The sequence below is a fragment of the Manis javanica genome, chromosome 12 (genome assembly GCF_040802235.1).
Source record: "Manis javanica isolate MJ-LG chromosome 12, MJ_LKY, whole genome shotgun sequence".
Classification (NCBI taxonomy): Eukaryota; Metazoa; Chordata; class Mammalia; order Pholidota; family Manidae; genus Manis; species Manis javanica.
The window spans coordinates 28,388,408-28,401,005 of record NC_133167.1 but is presented as its reverse complement, the minus strand read 5'-3'; the positions used below and the strand labels follow the sequence as shown (position 1 = coordinate 28,401,005).

The 12,598-nt window shown below is 48.7% G+C and overlaps 1 protein-coding gene across 8 annotated transcripts in view; it reads left to right on the top strand.

Annotated features, from left to right (window-relative positions):
- Window positions 1–12,598, top strand: part of NRP2 (neuropilin 2) — a 116,319-nt gene that overhangs the window by 54,468 nt on the left and 49,253 nt on the right. For all 8 annotated transcript variants that reach the window (XM_017653686.3, XM_037009257.2, XM_017653683.3 and 5 more), the window contains exons 8-12: window positions 1,676–1,820; window positions 2,914–3,263; window positions 5,117–5,261; window positions 9,438–9,554; window positions 12,432–12,572. In XM_017653686.3, the coding sequence (XP_017509175.2) occupies window positions 1,676–1,820; window positions 2,914–3,263; window positions 5,117–5,261; window positions 9,438–9,554; window positions 12,432–12,572 (898 nt within the window). The remainder of the gene's footprint in view (window positions 1–1,675; window positions 1,821–2,913; window positions 3,264–5,116; window positions 5,262–9,437; window positions 9,555–12,431; window positions 12,573–12,598) is intronic.

Here is a 12,598-nt window from a genome sequence, read left to right as displayed (position 1 = left end):
AAACCTGTTCCGTCCTCTCCTTTCCTCTATTTGTCTTCAGCAAGCCAGTCCCCCTCATTTGGTTGCAAAAGGTGTGATGTTTCTTACCCTTTACCTCTGCCGTCAGCAGTGTGCTATTAAATAAATTGCTCTAACTTTTGACCTTAGCAGGTGGGAAATAGGGAGGGCTCAAGGTTGCCAAATAGCAGAGTTCCTAGTTAACAGATCATGAGAAAGAAAGGACCACATTGTTCATTTGTTGTGAGCTTCATGCTGCTCCTTGCTGTTACCCAGAGTATTCTAAGTTGGGATTATAAACACCCTGGGAACGTATCTCTAAAGAGCAACTCTACCTCCACTCAACCTGTGCTTGGAGATCTTAAGGGCTTCATGACTCTTAAACACCAACGTAAGTGCTACAAATTTCCTAAAAGAGATGAGAGCGAACCTAGCATATCACAAGCCTAAGGCCTAAAGACATGGTAAGGGCTTTGGATCCACATAGATACCTCTGAGCCTCGGTTTCCTCATCAATAAAGTGATAATAATACTACTTACCTCCTAGGGTGTTATAGACATAATTGTGTTTGCACAGTGACTGACTCAAAGGTATTCAGATACACTAGTTTTCCCAGTCCTCTGGTCCCAGCCCTGTCAGTGCCTGAAGACCTGGCATAGGTTCTCAGAGCCGAAGCACCTGGTCCATCTGCCCAGGAGAAATTGCTCATTGTTGCAGGGATGACTGTGAGTAGATTTACAAGGATGCTTAGTTGGTACAGCTATGACATGTACCGTTTAGAAGGAATGGTTTGTTAGCTGTTCTTTCCCTCCACACTTATCCAGAGAAACCAAGAGAAACTCATATATACTTGCTCCAATGTCTATTTTTTAGTGGAGAACACAAAAAAGCATAAGGCCCATATGGCAGTTATTGATCTGGGCCATCTGGTAAGCTAGGACTTGCTCCTACCATGTTGGATTAGGAGCTACTCCGAAAAGCCTTTCCTTCCATAAGAGATGCATCAGTCAGATGGGGACAGGGATGGATTTCATTACAGGGTGGAGACTACAGCTACAGGAAGCCAGAGCAGGACTCCAAGGGACTGTCTGCACCGCTGACCCGACAACAAAGACCAGAGAGAACCTAGAAAGTATTGATTGACACAGGGGCTTTGGGGACAGCCAGTGCCCACCATGCTCTCACCTTTTCATGGAGCAGGAAGGCCACTAAGTAACTAACCAAAACAACCACAGAGCACTTCATGATTACGTAACACCCTGCAAATATCCCTACATGCCTGCCACAAGAGGAAGAGAGTCAAGTTCACATCAGTTAACGAGGTCCACTAGCCCTAAAAGATGACATTTCCACTCCATGTTTAAAGGATATTCTACAATTTTCACTCTCTCTCTCAGCTACTGAAAGCACTTTCCTTTTCAAGGTGCTGTCCTGTGCTTTCAGCCCAGAGGCAAAATTTTCCTTACCCCCAAATTTTTTTGAAGACCATTTATTGTTTTCAAGGTGGAGCAGTATGAGAAATTAAATTTTTTTTCATGCTGCTTCTAAAAAAGTGCCCAACAAAAAATCCACTGATTATTTTTAAGCCTGGGGCAACAAATTCAACAGCTCTTTCCCACCCCCTTCGAAGACTGCTAAGTGGATTTTAACCACATGGTTTTGCATCTTATATTACAGGTATTCCAAGCCAACAATGACGCTACTGAGGTGGTTCTGAACAAGCTCCACACGCCCCTGCTGACGAGGTTTGTCAGGGTCCGCCCGCAGACTTGGCACTCAGGCATCGCCCTACGGCTGGAGCTCTTTGGCTGCCGGGTCACAGGTGAGGTGGGGAGCTGATTGTGTCCCCGGCTCTGCTCTCTCCTTAGCCGTCTGCAGACAGCCTCATTGCATGTGACTTTCCCAGAAGGCTTGCATTTGTCTATAACTCAGTTTACAAGTATGTAATACACACTGACTACAGACCTTGCCTTGCTGGGTCTTATTCCTGCATACTCCACTCACTCATTTGCTCCATAAATACTTACAGAAGGTCTGCTGTGTGCCAAGCCCCACATTGGGAGTTGGAAGTGAACAAGACAAGTGAACAAGGAGGTGGGGTCTCTGACATCATGGAACTTTTAGACCTTTGTGCAGGATAGATAATAAATGCAAGTAATGGATAATTATAAACTAAGATGCAGGTATGAAGGAAGAGGACAGGAATGCTCTGAGGAGTGACTAGGGGGACCTAACTGACACTTGGTTTTAGGTTTGGATATGACACTTGGGAGTAAGCAAAGGTTAGTCTGATGATGACCAAGGGGAAGAGCATTTTGGGTAGTGGGAACAGCATGTGGGAAGGACCCAAGGCACCAAAGAGCTATAGTAACACATGTGGGAGGAAGAACCTGACTCCAGGTTAGTTTCCACCCAGCTGGGAAACAATCACCCAGGAACCAATTCAATGGTCAGCTGAGCTCCCCTGAGCTCACCACCTCTGCGAGGGCCAGTGGGGCCTGATGTCACCAAGGACGTGAGAGCCCTTGGCTAACAGTGTGAGGTGCTTGGGTGTTCCAGGCACTGTGAGTTTTTATATAGTAACTAGTGGAATCCTCCAAACGACCCCCAAGAGGGAAGTACTGCTCTTAGCTCTCCTTTAGATCTGGGGAAACTGAGGTATAAAGCAATTCACTCGTTTGCCCAAAGTCATACAGCTAGGAAGCAAAAAAGCAAACATGAACCCTAGCAGTCTGGCTCCCAGTCTGAGCTCTGAACCAAAGTGCTCTGCTACCTTGAAATGCAGAGACATCAATGCAAACTTAAAGTGTTTGATAGCTGGGTTCTTTTACAGCTCCCTGCTAATAAAAGGTGGTGTTGGGTTAGCAAGGGCCAGCCAAGATCCATGACCTGGTGCCTTCCTCCCTGCTCCACAGATGCCCCCTGCTCCAACATGCTGGGGATGCTCTCAGGCCTCATCGCCGACTCTCAGATCTCGGCCTCCTCCACCCGGGAGTATCTCTGGGGCCCCAGTGCTGCCCGCCTGGTCAGCAGCCGCTCAGGCTGGTTCCCCCGGATCCCTCAGGCCCAGCCAGGTGAGGAGTGGCTTCAGGTGGACCTGGGAGCACCCAAGATGGTGAAAGGCGTCATCATCCAAGGGGCCCGAGGAGGAGACAGCATCACTGCCGTGGAAGCCAGGGCATTTGTGCGCAAGTTCAAAGTCTCCTACAGCCTAAACGGCAAGGACTGGGAGCATATCCTGGACCCCAGGACCCAGCAGCCAAAGGTAAGTGGTTCCTGGTGGACCCCCTAACCTTACCCCAAGCAGGGAATTTAGGTTGGAAGTGCTGATTTCCCATTTAGACCGTCATGACCAAACCCCTACAATTCAATAAAACAAATACTAATTGCAAGATTACTTTGTGCCAGGCACTCTGCTGAATGCCTAAGTTTAATCCTTGCAACATCTCTAGGAGGTAGATCCTTTTGTTACCCCATTTTAGAGATGACAAAACCGATGTTTGAGGTCATGCCCAGGGTCACACAGTATACTTGTGGTAGAGCCATAATTCAGACTCAAGCCTGACTCCAGAGCCCAAATGCCTAGCCACTGCTCAACACTGCCTTTCCATAAAGTCCGACACTCTTTCTACCCGCTTTCAGATAAAGTTTCCTTGGAACTAGCCAGATTTCCAAAGAGGATGTGGTTTTTGGAGACTAAACTATAGAAACTAGGGAATTACTTCCAAAAACAACTGTGTTTTTTTGAACGTTGCTGAACTTTTTTGTATTTTCCTAGTTTTGACTGTTCAAGATCTTTCTCGCCTCTCATACTGAGGCTGCGAAGAGGCGAGAGAAACTTACTCCAGGCCAGAAGTGCAGGCCAGTGTAGCCCACCCCCTCCTGCTGTCAGACAAGTGAAGGTCAGCCCTCCACACAGGCACAGAGGAGGCCCAGGAAGGGAGAAGGACATCGTGCCTCTGTCCCTCTCCTGCGTAGCCAGGCCTTCTGATCCTCATTGCTAAGTTATGCCTCATTTTCCTCAGAAGAGCAGGGCCCCTTACAAGGAAGGGTGTGTTACTCATGTCTGTTTAGTCCCCTTTGCTTAGCAAATGTTTTCATTTTAATGCAGCGACAAGGGCTGGGCTAGAGGTTTTGCAATGCTATATAAACACCCAGCCCACAGTTCCAGAGGCTGGGAAAGGCTTGGGACTTGGTAACTGTAACCTCAGAGGATGGAGCAGCAGTAGGACCACAGACTTCCCTGGGGAGAGCTGACCCTGGCTCTTCCTGTCCATTCTGGGGGCCTGGGAGAGGAGATGAACTCAGCCAGGAGCAGGGCCGGCCCTCCCCATAACAGGGCCCACCTTATGGAATTGTCATCCTGCAAAATGAGGTGACCCTGTGGCGTTCCTAGATGCCAATCTGCCACGGCCCATGGCTCACCTCCACATCAACATTCCCCTAAACCAGTGGTGTCCAGGTGTGTCCCAGGTTGGGACCCCCACCTGGCTTCAAGCAGAGCAGGCCCACTGTCTTCAGTGTGTTGGGGCTCCAGGTGAGGTTTCTTTCAAGGGAATTGCCTCTGCTAAACAAATATTTGGGCCACACAGTCTCAGACTGTCAATGTGTAATGAGAGAACATTGTCATTAGCCTCCTAGAGAAGATGGCCAGTTTCCCTTCACCCTCTAAGTGAACTGGGATCTATCAGTCCACTGGCACTTTCTAAACTAGACTTTCAAGCTTTAGAAAAGACTTCTTTTTCTAAGCAGCTGAGAACTGCAGAAGAGGCAAGGTAGCCTCACCCCCTTCTCTTCTCTCCAGCCAAGTCCAACTGAAGACTCGCTCAGGGCCTAATTCTTCCGAATGCTCAGCTTCAGTCCCAGGACAGAAGACAGAACCGGCAATTGCCACTTTCATCTGCTCCCTATTTTCAGGTTGCTAGAACCCTATAAATAAAAGCCTCATTCTGAGAATAGAGCTCCCACGGATCATAAGGTCCAGGGACCATGAGCCAGCTCAGAAGCTGCCCTCTGGTTGGGTGTGAGGGGCAGGGAGGGGAAGGGTGAGGAAAGGGAAAGGAGGGGAAGAGTGAAGAGTCCCCCCAAGGAAGGCTGAGCGGCCTGTCTCCCTTGCAGCTGTTTGAAGGGAACATGCACTATGACACCCCTGACATCCGAAGGTTCGACCCCGTGCCGGCGCAGTACGTGCGCGTGTATCCCGAGAGGTGGTCTCCAGCTGGGATTGGGATGCGGCTGGAGGTGCTGGGCTGTGACTGGACAGGTAAGGCTCTGCTTTGCCCTCTGGGTCTCCCTCACATGGTCTTGTGACTCTGGCTTCCTGGGATACCCTGGGAGGACGTCAGACTGTGACGTGAATGGGGACAGCCATCCCTGGTGGGACCCTGTTGGCTCGCAACCCTGTGACCCCTGCCTGCTCTGGCCCTGCCAGGTACTGCCGTAAACCAGGGCACTACAGCCTTTGCACTTGGGACAGTTTCTCAAAGGATGTGCTTGTCTTCTTTAAAGGATCATTTCAGTTCTCCAATCCAAGTCTCTCAAAAACAAATCACAACCACACACCACCCATCCAAATTCAATTAGACCCTGACTCTTCAGGCCAGAAGGCTGTGGCTGTTGATTTAGGGAAGAAAAAAACCCCTCATGATAATAAAGTAATCGGTTTATGCCTGAATCTGGCCTCCAGATGTCAGTGGCTAAGAGACTTCATTTTCATTTTGAAGCCACATCTGTAAAAGGCATTTATTTGCTCAGGAGGGACCCTGTTGTGGGGGAGCTGATGAGAACAGGAGTATGCAGCAGGAGTCTTGCTCATTCCTGCCCCTGCCAGGTGGCTCAGGCCCAGGGGAGCACCTCCAACTCTCCCTAGTGAGGGTGAGGCCCGCGGTGCATGCCCACCCTCCTTGTTTCCTGGAAGTGCCTTTTCCTTCTGAGTCAGGCCCCACCTTTCCTCCGGGCACCTCCCTCAGCAGAGCTGGCACTGCATCTCCCCCGGAGCCCGCTCCCGCCTGCCAAGGGGAGCTCAGGGAGCCGTTGAGCCCAGTGCCAGCAGCAGCAGCAAGCAGCTGAGCTGCCCTGCCCCTCTCCACCAGGGCCCCAGGTATCTCCATTTTCCTGTCTGTGCCGTACCTGTCAGCAGATCGCCCAGCAGGGGATCATGAAGGATTAATAAGGGCATGTCGGAGAAGTGCTTTGGGCTCCCAGGGAGAAAAGTGCTGCCTACGACCATGCAGAGGAGGAGCCCCGTTGGGGCACACCGGCTGGGAATTGGGCCCAAATTAGCCTCTCTCACCTTGGATTGAAGGCAGCCCCATTTAGTGAGAAGACATTTTATTTCCCATTACGAGGGGTAAGGCCAAGTTTCCCCAGCCTGCTGAACATGCATCACCTGTCCTCTTGTAGGTGCTGAAAACTCCCCCCCCAACAGTGACACAAGCTGGCTTCATTTACGGCCTCTGCAGAATCAGAGGGTTAGACTGCAGGGGAACCAGGAGCTTCTGGGCCAGTGGCTTTCAAACATTTCTGACTATGATCCACAATTTAAAATAAATTTATATTACAGTCCACTTGACTTACAAGCTCTCTCTCCACACACAAACACACATATCCCACACATATGTGCATATGGAGTATAGTGTATCATTAAGTGCCTGGATTCTGGGCACAGATTGCCAAGTCTAAGTCCTGCCTCTGCCAATCCCTGGCTTTATAATCTTAGACAAGATAGCTTCTCAGCATCTCAGTTATCTTAGCTAAAAAATAGGGGTAATAATAACATATGTATACCGCCCTAGGATTGTTGTGAGGATTCAGTAAAATAATGGATCTAAAGCACTTCAACTGCTGCCAGGACCTAATAAACCTGTAATAAGTACATGTAACTGAAGTAAAAAGTTCCCAAAGTATTGCCAATCCTTACCACAGGAGACACTGAAATAGTAAAGCCCACATTTTTAAACTGCTTGTCGTGACCCTTTAAATGATTCTGCAGCCTACTAATGAGAGTGATGTACAGTTGTTTTTTTTTTTAAATCACAGATCCAGGCCAGTGGCTCTTTCACAGGTGGGAAACTAAGTCCCAAAGAGAGGAAGCCCCTTGCCAGAGATGGCCCAGCTAGCTGCGGGCTGACTCATACGTCCCTCCTCCCCTCCCCACAGTGCCATGCTTCACCCAGGCTGCCCTGCTTTATGACTGCCTGGACAGTTGCTGATGGCTTTTTCCACTTACTGCTTTCCCCACCCCCACCTGGCCCACATCACACCAGTGATGGTCAGCAACAGGTTTCTCATTTCGAAGTCCTGCCTGGCCATTCCTCAGAAAAGCAGAGATGAGGCTTGTGACCCTCCACCCAGCCTCCTTCCCTTTGAAGTCTCTGACATCTGGTTCCAATTGCGGCCCAGTGCAGCAGCTGGATGGGCAGTTACCTTTGAGTGCCCAGCACAGACACAGTGGACACAGAGGCTGGCTGCTGTTTCTTCGCTTTCTTGTGTGCACCCTGACCTATCATTGCCTCACTGGCCCCCTGTGCTCCTGGATTTAATATTGTCTCCACTAACAAGCTCACCCATTTTGCTACCTAATACTTCCAGTGCTCTCGGTGGCCACGTGGCTTTTTTCTCTTAATTTCCATTCATTTCTGTGACTCATCCTTGGTTCACTTCTTCATTCCTACCCCAAAAGGATAACAGGAAAAATAATAGGCTGGGTTGGGCTGCTGCAGCAAAATAATTCAACAGAGCTCTTCACCTGCTAGCCTGTTTCTGTTTCCAATGAGTGCTTCTTGCCGTGCTTCCCGTAGTGTGCTTTACAACCGAGTTGGAGAGTCTGGGACACAGTGACAAATTTAAACTTACAAATTAGGATGCTTTGAGGTTATTTACCATAAGCAAGAGGCAGACACGGGCAAAGGGAAGTATGAAAGGTTATATGCGTAGCATTTAATAGCAGAAAGATGGGAAGTCGGCCGTGAAAAAGCTATTCAGGGTATTTAGCAATTTCCTTCAGCTCCTGGCTTTATTAAATGGTATCCTGAAGGGTGCCTGACAGAGGTGCCTAATCATGTACAATAATGCAAAGGAACATGTATAGAAACGGGAGGAACAATACACAGGCTTATATGGGAAGTCTTGTTGGAGGGCGGCTCTGGGATAAAGACCTCACCCTATTGCACGTGGACATGAACTCCAGTTACCAGAACACCCTCTTGCCCCACACAGGGCCTCACTCATAGTTTCATTCATTCCATAAATGGTTGTGGAATGAATGACTGGCATGACAAATAAATAAGTAAATGGATGGGTGAATGACTCACCTAGAGCCAAGGTCAGAATTGACTGCCTGCAGCCAGGCTTGGCTCAGCCAGGTTTTGTTGCATGCTACTTGTTATGATATTTTGAGTAAGTTGCCAACATTGACAAGTCTAGAGATTTTCCGCGGGGATTTTTGGCTTCATGTGGGGAAAAAAAATTTTTTTTGCAAGATATGTCCACACTTTTGCAAGGTAGGGCCACCTTCCCTCAGGTATCAATCTGTTGGAGCCAGTCATGGTGGCTTCCTTGAAATCAGGCACGCAGGGTCCCCTCTGTCACCTTCTCACCCGCTCTTTACTCTCCCCACCTCCAGTCAATCATCCTCACTCACAGTAGCTGTTTGCATCCAGGAAGCATATGAATCTGCCTCACCCTGATCTAAAGGCACAGCCCCAAATTACTTCCACCAAGTGGAGTCATTGAATTCACATTCCTTTCCATCCAGTTTTGTGCAAACATGAACAACAGTGTCTGGGGTCACACCTGCCTAGGTGTCTGGCTTTGCTTATGGCTTCTTCAGTTGTGCTGATGATCTCCTCATAGATGGGTCCCCTAGGTCAGGTTAGCTTTGGTTCAAAAAGTTCTGCCTGCCTCAGAGAAGGCTGACAAGAGAAAGTCTATTTCATGTGAAAGCAGGGATGAGCTGGGAAGGCATGTCAGCAAGGAATGGAAGCCTGCTTCCTTAAGCCCCGAGGCGCTTTCAAACCCTTTGGATGGGCGTCCTTCATTGTGTGCATGTGCCTTGCCCATGTCTTAGACAGAATACCTAGAGCATGGCTGAGCCCTGCCTATGCTCATCACCCACGCTCATTACTGTTTCACCTTTGTGCTGACCTAGGGCCTCTGCTGGGCTGTAAAGAAAGTGGGTTTGTGTCGGTGCCTCTGCCAAGGCTGTTTCTGCAGCTTGGGACCATTCTCGTTCAACTCAAGCTATGCCCCTGACACCGCTGGCAGCACACAGAGCTGACTTCAGGGGTTTGTGTGTGTGCCCTTCTTTGTTTCCTTCCTTCTTCCTACACTAAAAGCACATGTTTAGAGAGGAAACTTAGTTTGGAGCATCTTGCTCCTGCTGGATTTCCATGCAGGCTGCTGCACGCAGCCTTCACTTCCCTTCCTTTGCCTTATTCAGACTCAAAGCCCACTGTAGAGACGCTGGGACCCACTGTGAAGAGTGAAGAGACCACCACCCCATATCCCATCGACGAGGAAGCCACAGAGTGTGGAGAGAACTGCAGCTTTGAGGATGGTGAGGATTGGAATCAGAGTTGTATTTCACCTAGGATGGCACGGGGCTGACCAGTTAGAGTGGGGGCTGGATAGGGACCTGGGGGTCACCAGGTCAGAGGTCAGGGAGGTGCAGGTAGTCAGGGGCTTAGAGCCATCATGGCATTTACCACTAATCCAGAAGCATTCAGATATAGGAACAATCCATGTATCTCTATGGGTTCCCACCCACTGGTCATCAGCTGAGATGGGTCCATCCACAGAGGACTCCTCCTTTTCCACCCCTCATTTCACATCTTAGAATCCACAGCTGTGATCATTTTTCCTACTAAGCTGTGTCTCCACAATACAGTCAGATGAAGATCCGGTGGTCATCTGGGTGGGGTGCAATAGTCACATTGGCTAGGCAGTTAACCATTCCTTAACTGCCTTTCTCTGTGTCTTTCACCAACCATGACTGAGAAAGTGTAATCATGACTGCATAAGACAGAGCATCCCATCCTCCATGAGGTGTGTGCAGGTTGGTGACAAAGGCAGAAATATGCGAAAGTACCCCAACCATTCCTTCAACCTCACAGCTTCCTCATTTCTGATCAATCTGAGCATGGGAAGTCTAGTCCTTTCCTTTCATCTCCTAAATGTATCCAGGTTAAATAAAAATAATTGGCAGAGCCCAGAGCACATCACATTTTAAATCACACTGCTAAGGTTATGAGTATGAAGACAGCCTGAACAAACCATGAATTTTGGAACACCTGGCATTTTCGCTAGAATTTAATGCTTGACAACCTCTGCTTACAGTAAATTGCTGATTGTTATTAAGCATGCATTAAATAAAGTGAGGGAAGATTGATGAAGGGATTTGGGAAGTGAAGGAGACAAAAAAAGATAGAATGCTGATTCTGTAGGTAGAGGGTGAATTCTGTGGACCCTGCGCACAGCCACTACACAGCATGAGGAGTGTTGCGTATGGACGGGATAGCTCCAAAAAATGGCTACAAAGGAAAATGGGAGGGAAGCCAAAAATAAATGCTCAAGTTGTGTGACTGAAAAATGATAATTTAATGCATATGCTTTTAGGAATGTGCTTTTGTATATTGTGGGGGGTGGGGACACTATCGGTCAGGGTTAGTTGAATACAGAATTCTGACATTTTAATGAACTTATTTTTCTTTTAAGAAGAGGAGAAAGAGACTTGGGGAATCTTCCAAGACATGTTTAAGATAGTTTGAGAGTCAAATGTGGAATGCATAGGAGTTAATATATGGTATTGACTTAGCAGAGTTAGCTTGGGGAGGGCTGGCTGATGGGGTCTGTTTGAATGGCAACCCAAAGGAAAGGTGAAGGATTCTGCTGCAGACTTTCAGAAGTTCAGTATAATTTTTCCCGTTTATGGTAGTTTGTGTCATTTGAGATTTCTTTAGTGGTCCCTCCATTCCCTTTTTTTGCAAAAAATCTCTTTTTGGAATTTGGTTCCTGAGATACAATATGCATGTCAACATTAGAGAAGAATTATGTTATATTGAATTACTCCATATTTTTGAATGGAAAAATAGAAATTCAGAAATTGTCAGGAGAAGGGGATGGCAAGGGCTAAAGGCTGACTTTTCCAAGCCACAGGTTGATACTTTGGTAATAGAATCCATGTGTTTCTTCTCGACTCAAGCTGTCTTTGGCCAAGGGTGGCCAAACATTAAATATTCTCCCTTGGGAGAGAAGGGGAGGCACAAACAGGACCTGGCGACAATCTGCCTGGGGGCCAGAAGTGCCCTTCCCCTCCGAGGCGAGCCCTCTGTACCCCTGTGTGCTATTCCCTTTAGACTTCCTAGCCTGCATCCTAGGCCTTCCCCACGGAAATTCCTCTCTGGGAACCCTGAGAAGGGAAGTGAGAAGGCCAAAGACCCCACTTCCTCCCCGCTACCAGCTTTAGCCAGCCCTTTTCCGCTGTCTCCACAGCCACAGTTGGCAAGTGTCCAGATGTGGGATCCCATTTCCTCTCTTTCCCCACCTCCACCCCCACCCCCATGTATACTGGAGTTTTACCAACTCATACTGGAGTTTGAGCACTGAGGGGAGCCTCAGAAAAAACTCTTTGGGTTCAGTCTGAGGCTGATGAGCCCCGAGCAGACGGGCAATTGCATGAGCACTTCTGAGATGTCCACGAGGAAAGCGCTCACAGCTGCCCCCGGGTCCTGGCCTTCAGGCACTCAGTGCCATGTGAAATTATTTTTCCTCCCCCTCAACACTGAGCTGGGAGACTGGCTGGTCTGGCCCCCTTATTAATTTATTTTGGCCCCCTTATTTTGTCCTAGCTCGCCAAACCACCCACCTGGCAATGCCTCCCCACTGGGATGCCTAATGGATCCTGCCTTCTGAAACAAGAGTATCGCAGAAGGTAAAGGGCAGCAGACAAGCCTTCCTTGTTTTGGAGGTCACTTTCCCCTCCCTGGCCAGCCCCTCCCTGGCATCTCAGCCTCTCTGATGTTAATGGGCTGCCCCACCACTTCTGAGAGCCAGATTGGCAGGAGCCAGCCTTCCACGGAGGCACTGGGGAGACATTCTTCTTGGGCATTTAGGGAACAGTGATTTTCACATTTGTCTGCTCTCCAAGGTGGACAGACGAGGCTGATTAGAGCCTGAAGCCATTTGGTGGCCTCATTTATAATTGCTTACTATGGGAACCACTGGCAGACTTGGCTTTCATGCCTGGGAAGGATGAGACCAAAGGCTGACCCGAAAGCCAACAATCGCCAAGATGAGTTAAATGAATAAGCAAAGGGAGCCACTTCTTTCTCTGCTCTCCACTTAGGCCTTGCCAGCCATTTAAATAGCACCACTGTGGCTGTTCTCCGAACCCATTTCACTTGCCTTCCTTTGAGTTATTTTTTTTCTCTTTTAGACAAAGATTTGCAGCTCCCTTCAGGATTCAACTGCAACTTTGATTTCCCTGAGGAGCCCTGCGGTTGGATGTATGACCATGCCAAGTGGCTCAGGAGCACCTGGACCAGCAGCTCCACCCCAGACCACCAGACATTTCCAGGTAAGCCAGCTATGGGTGAAGGTATG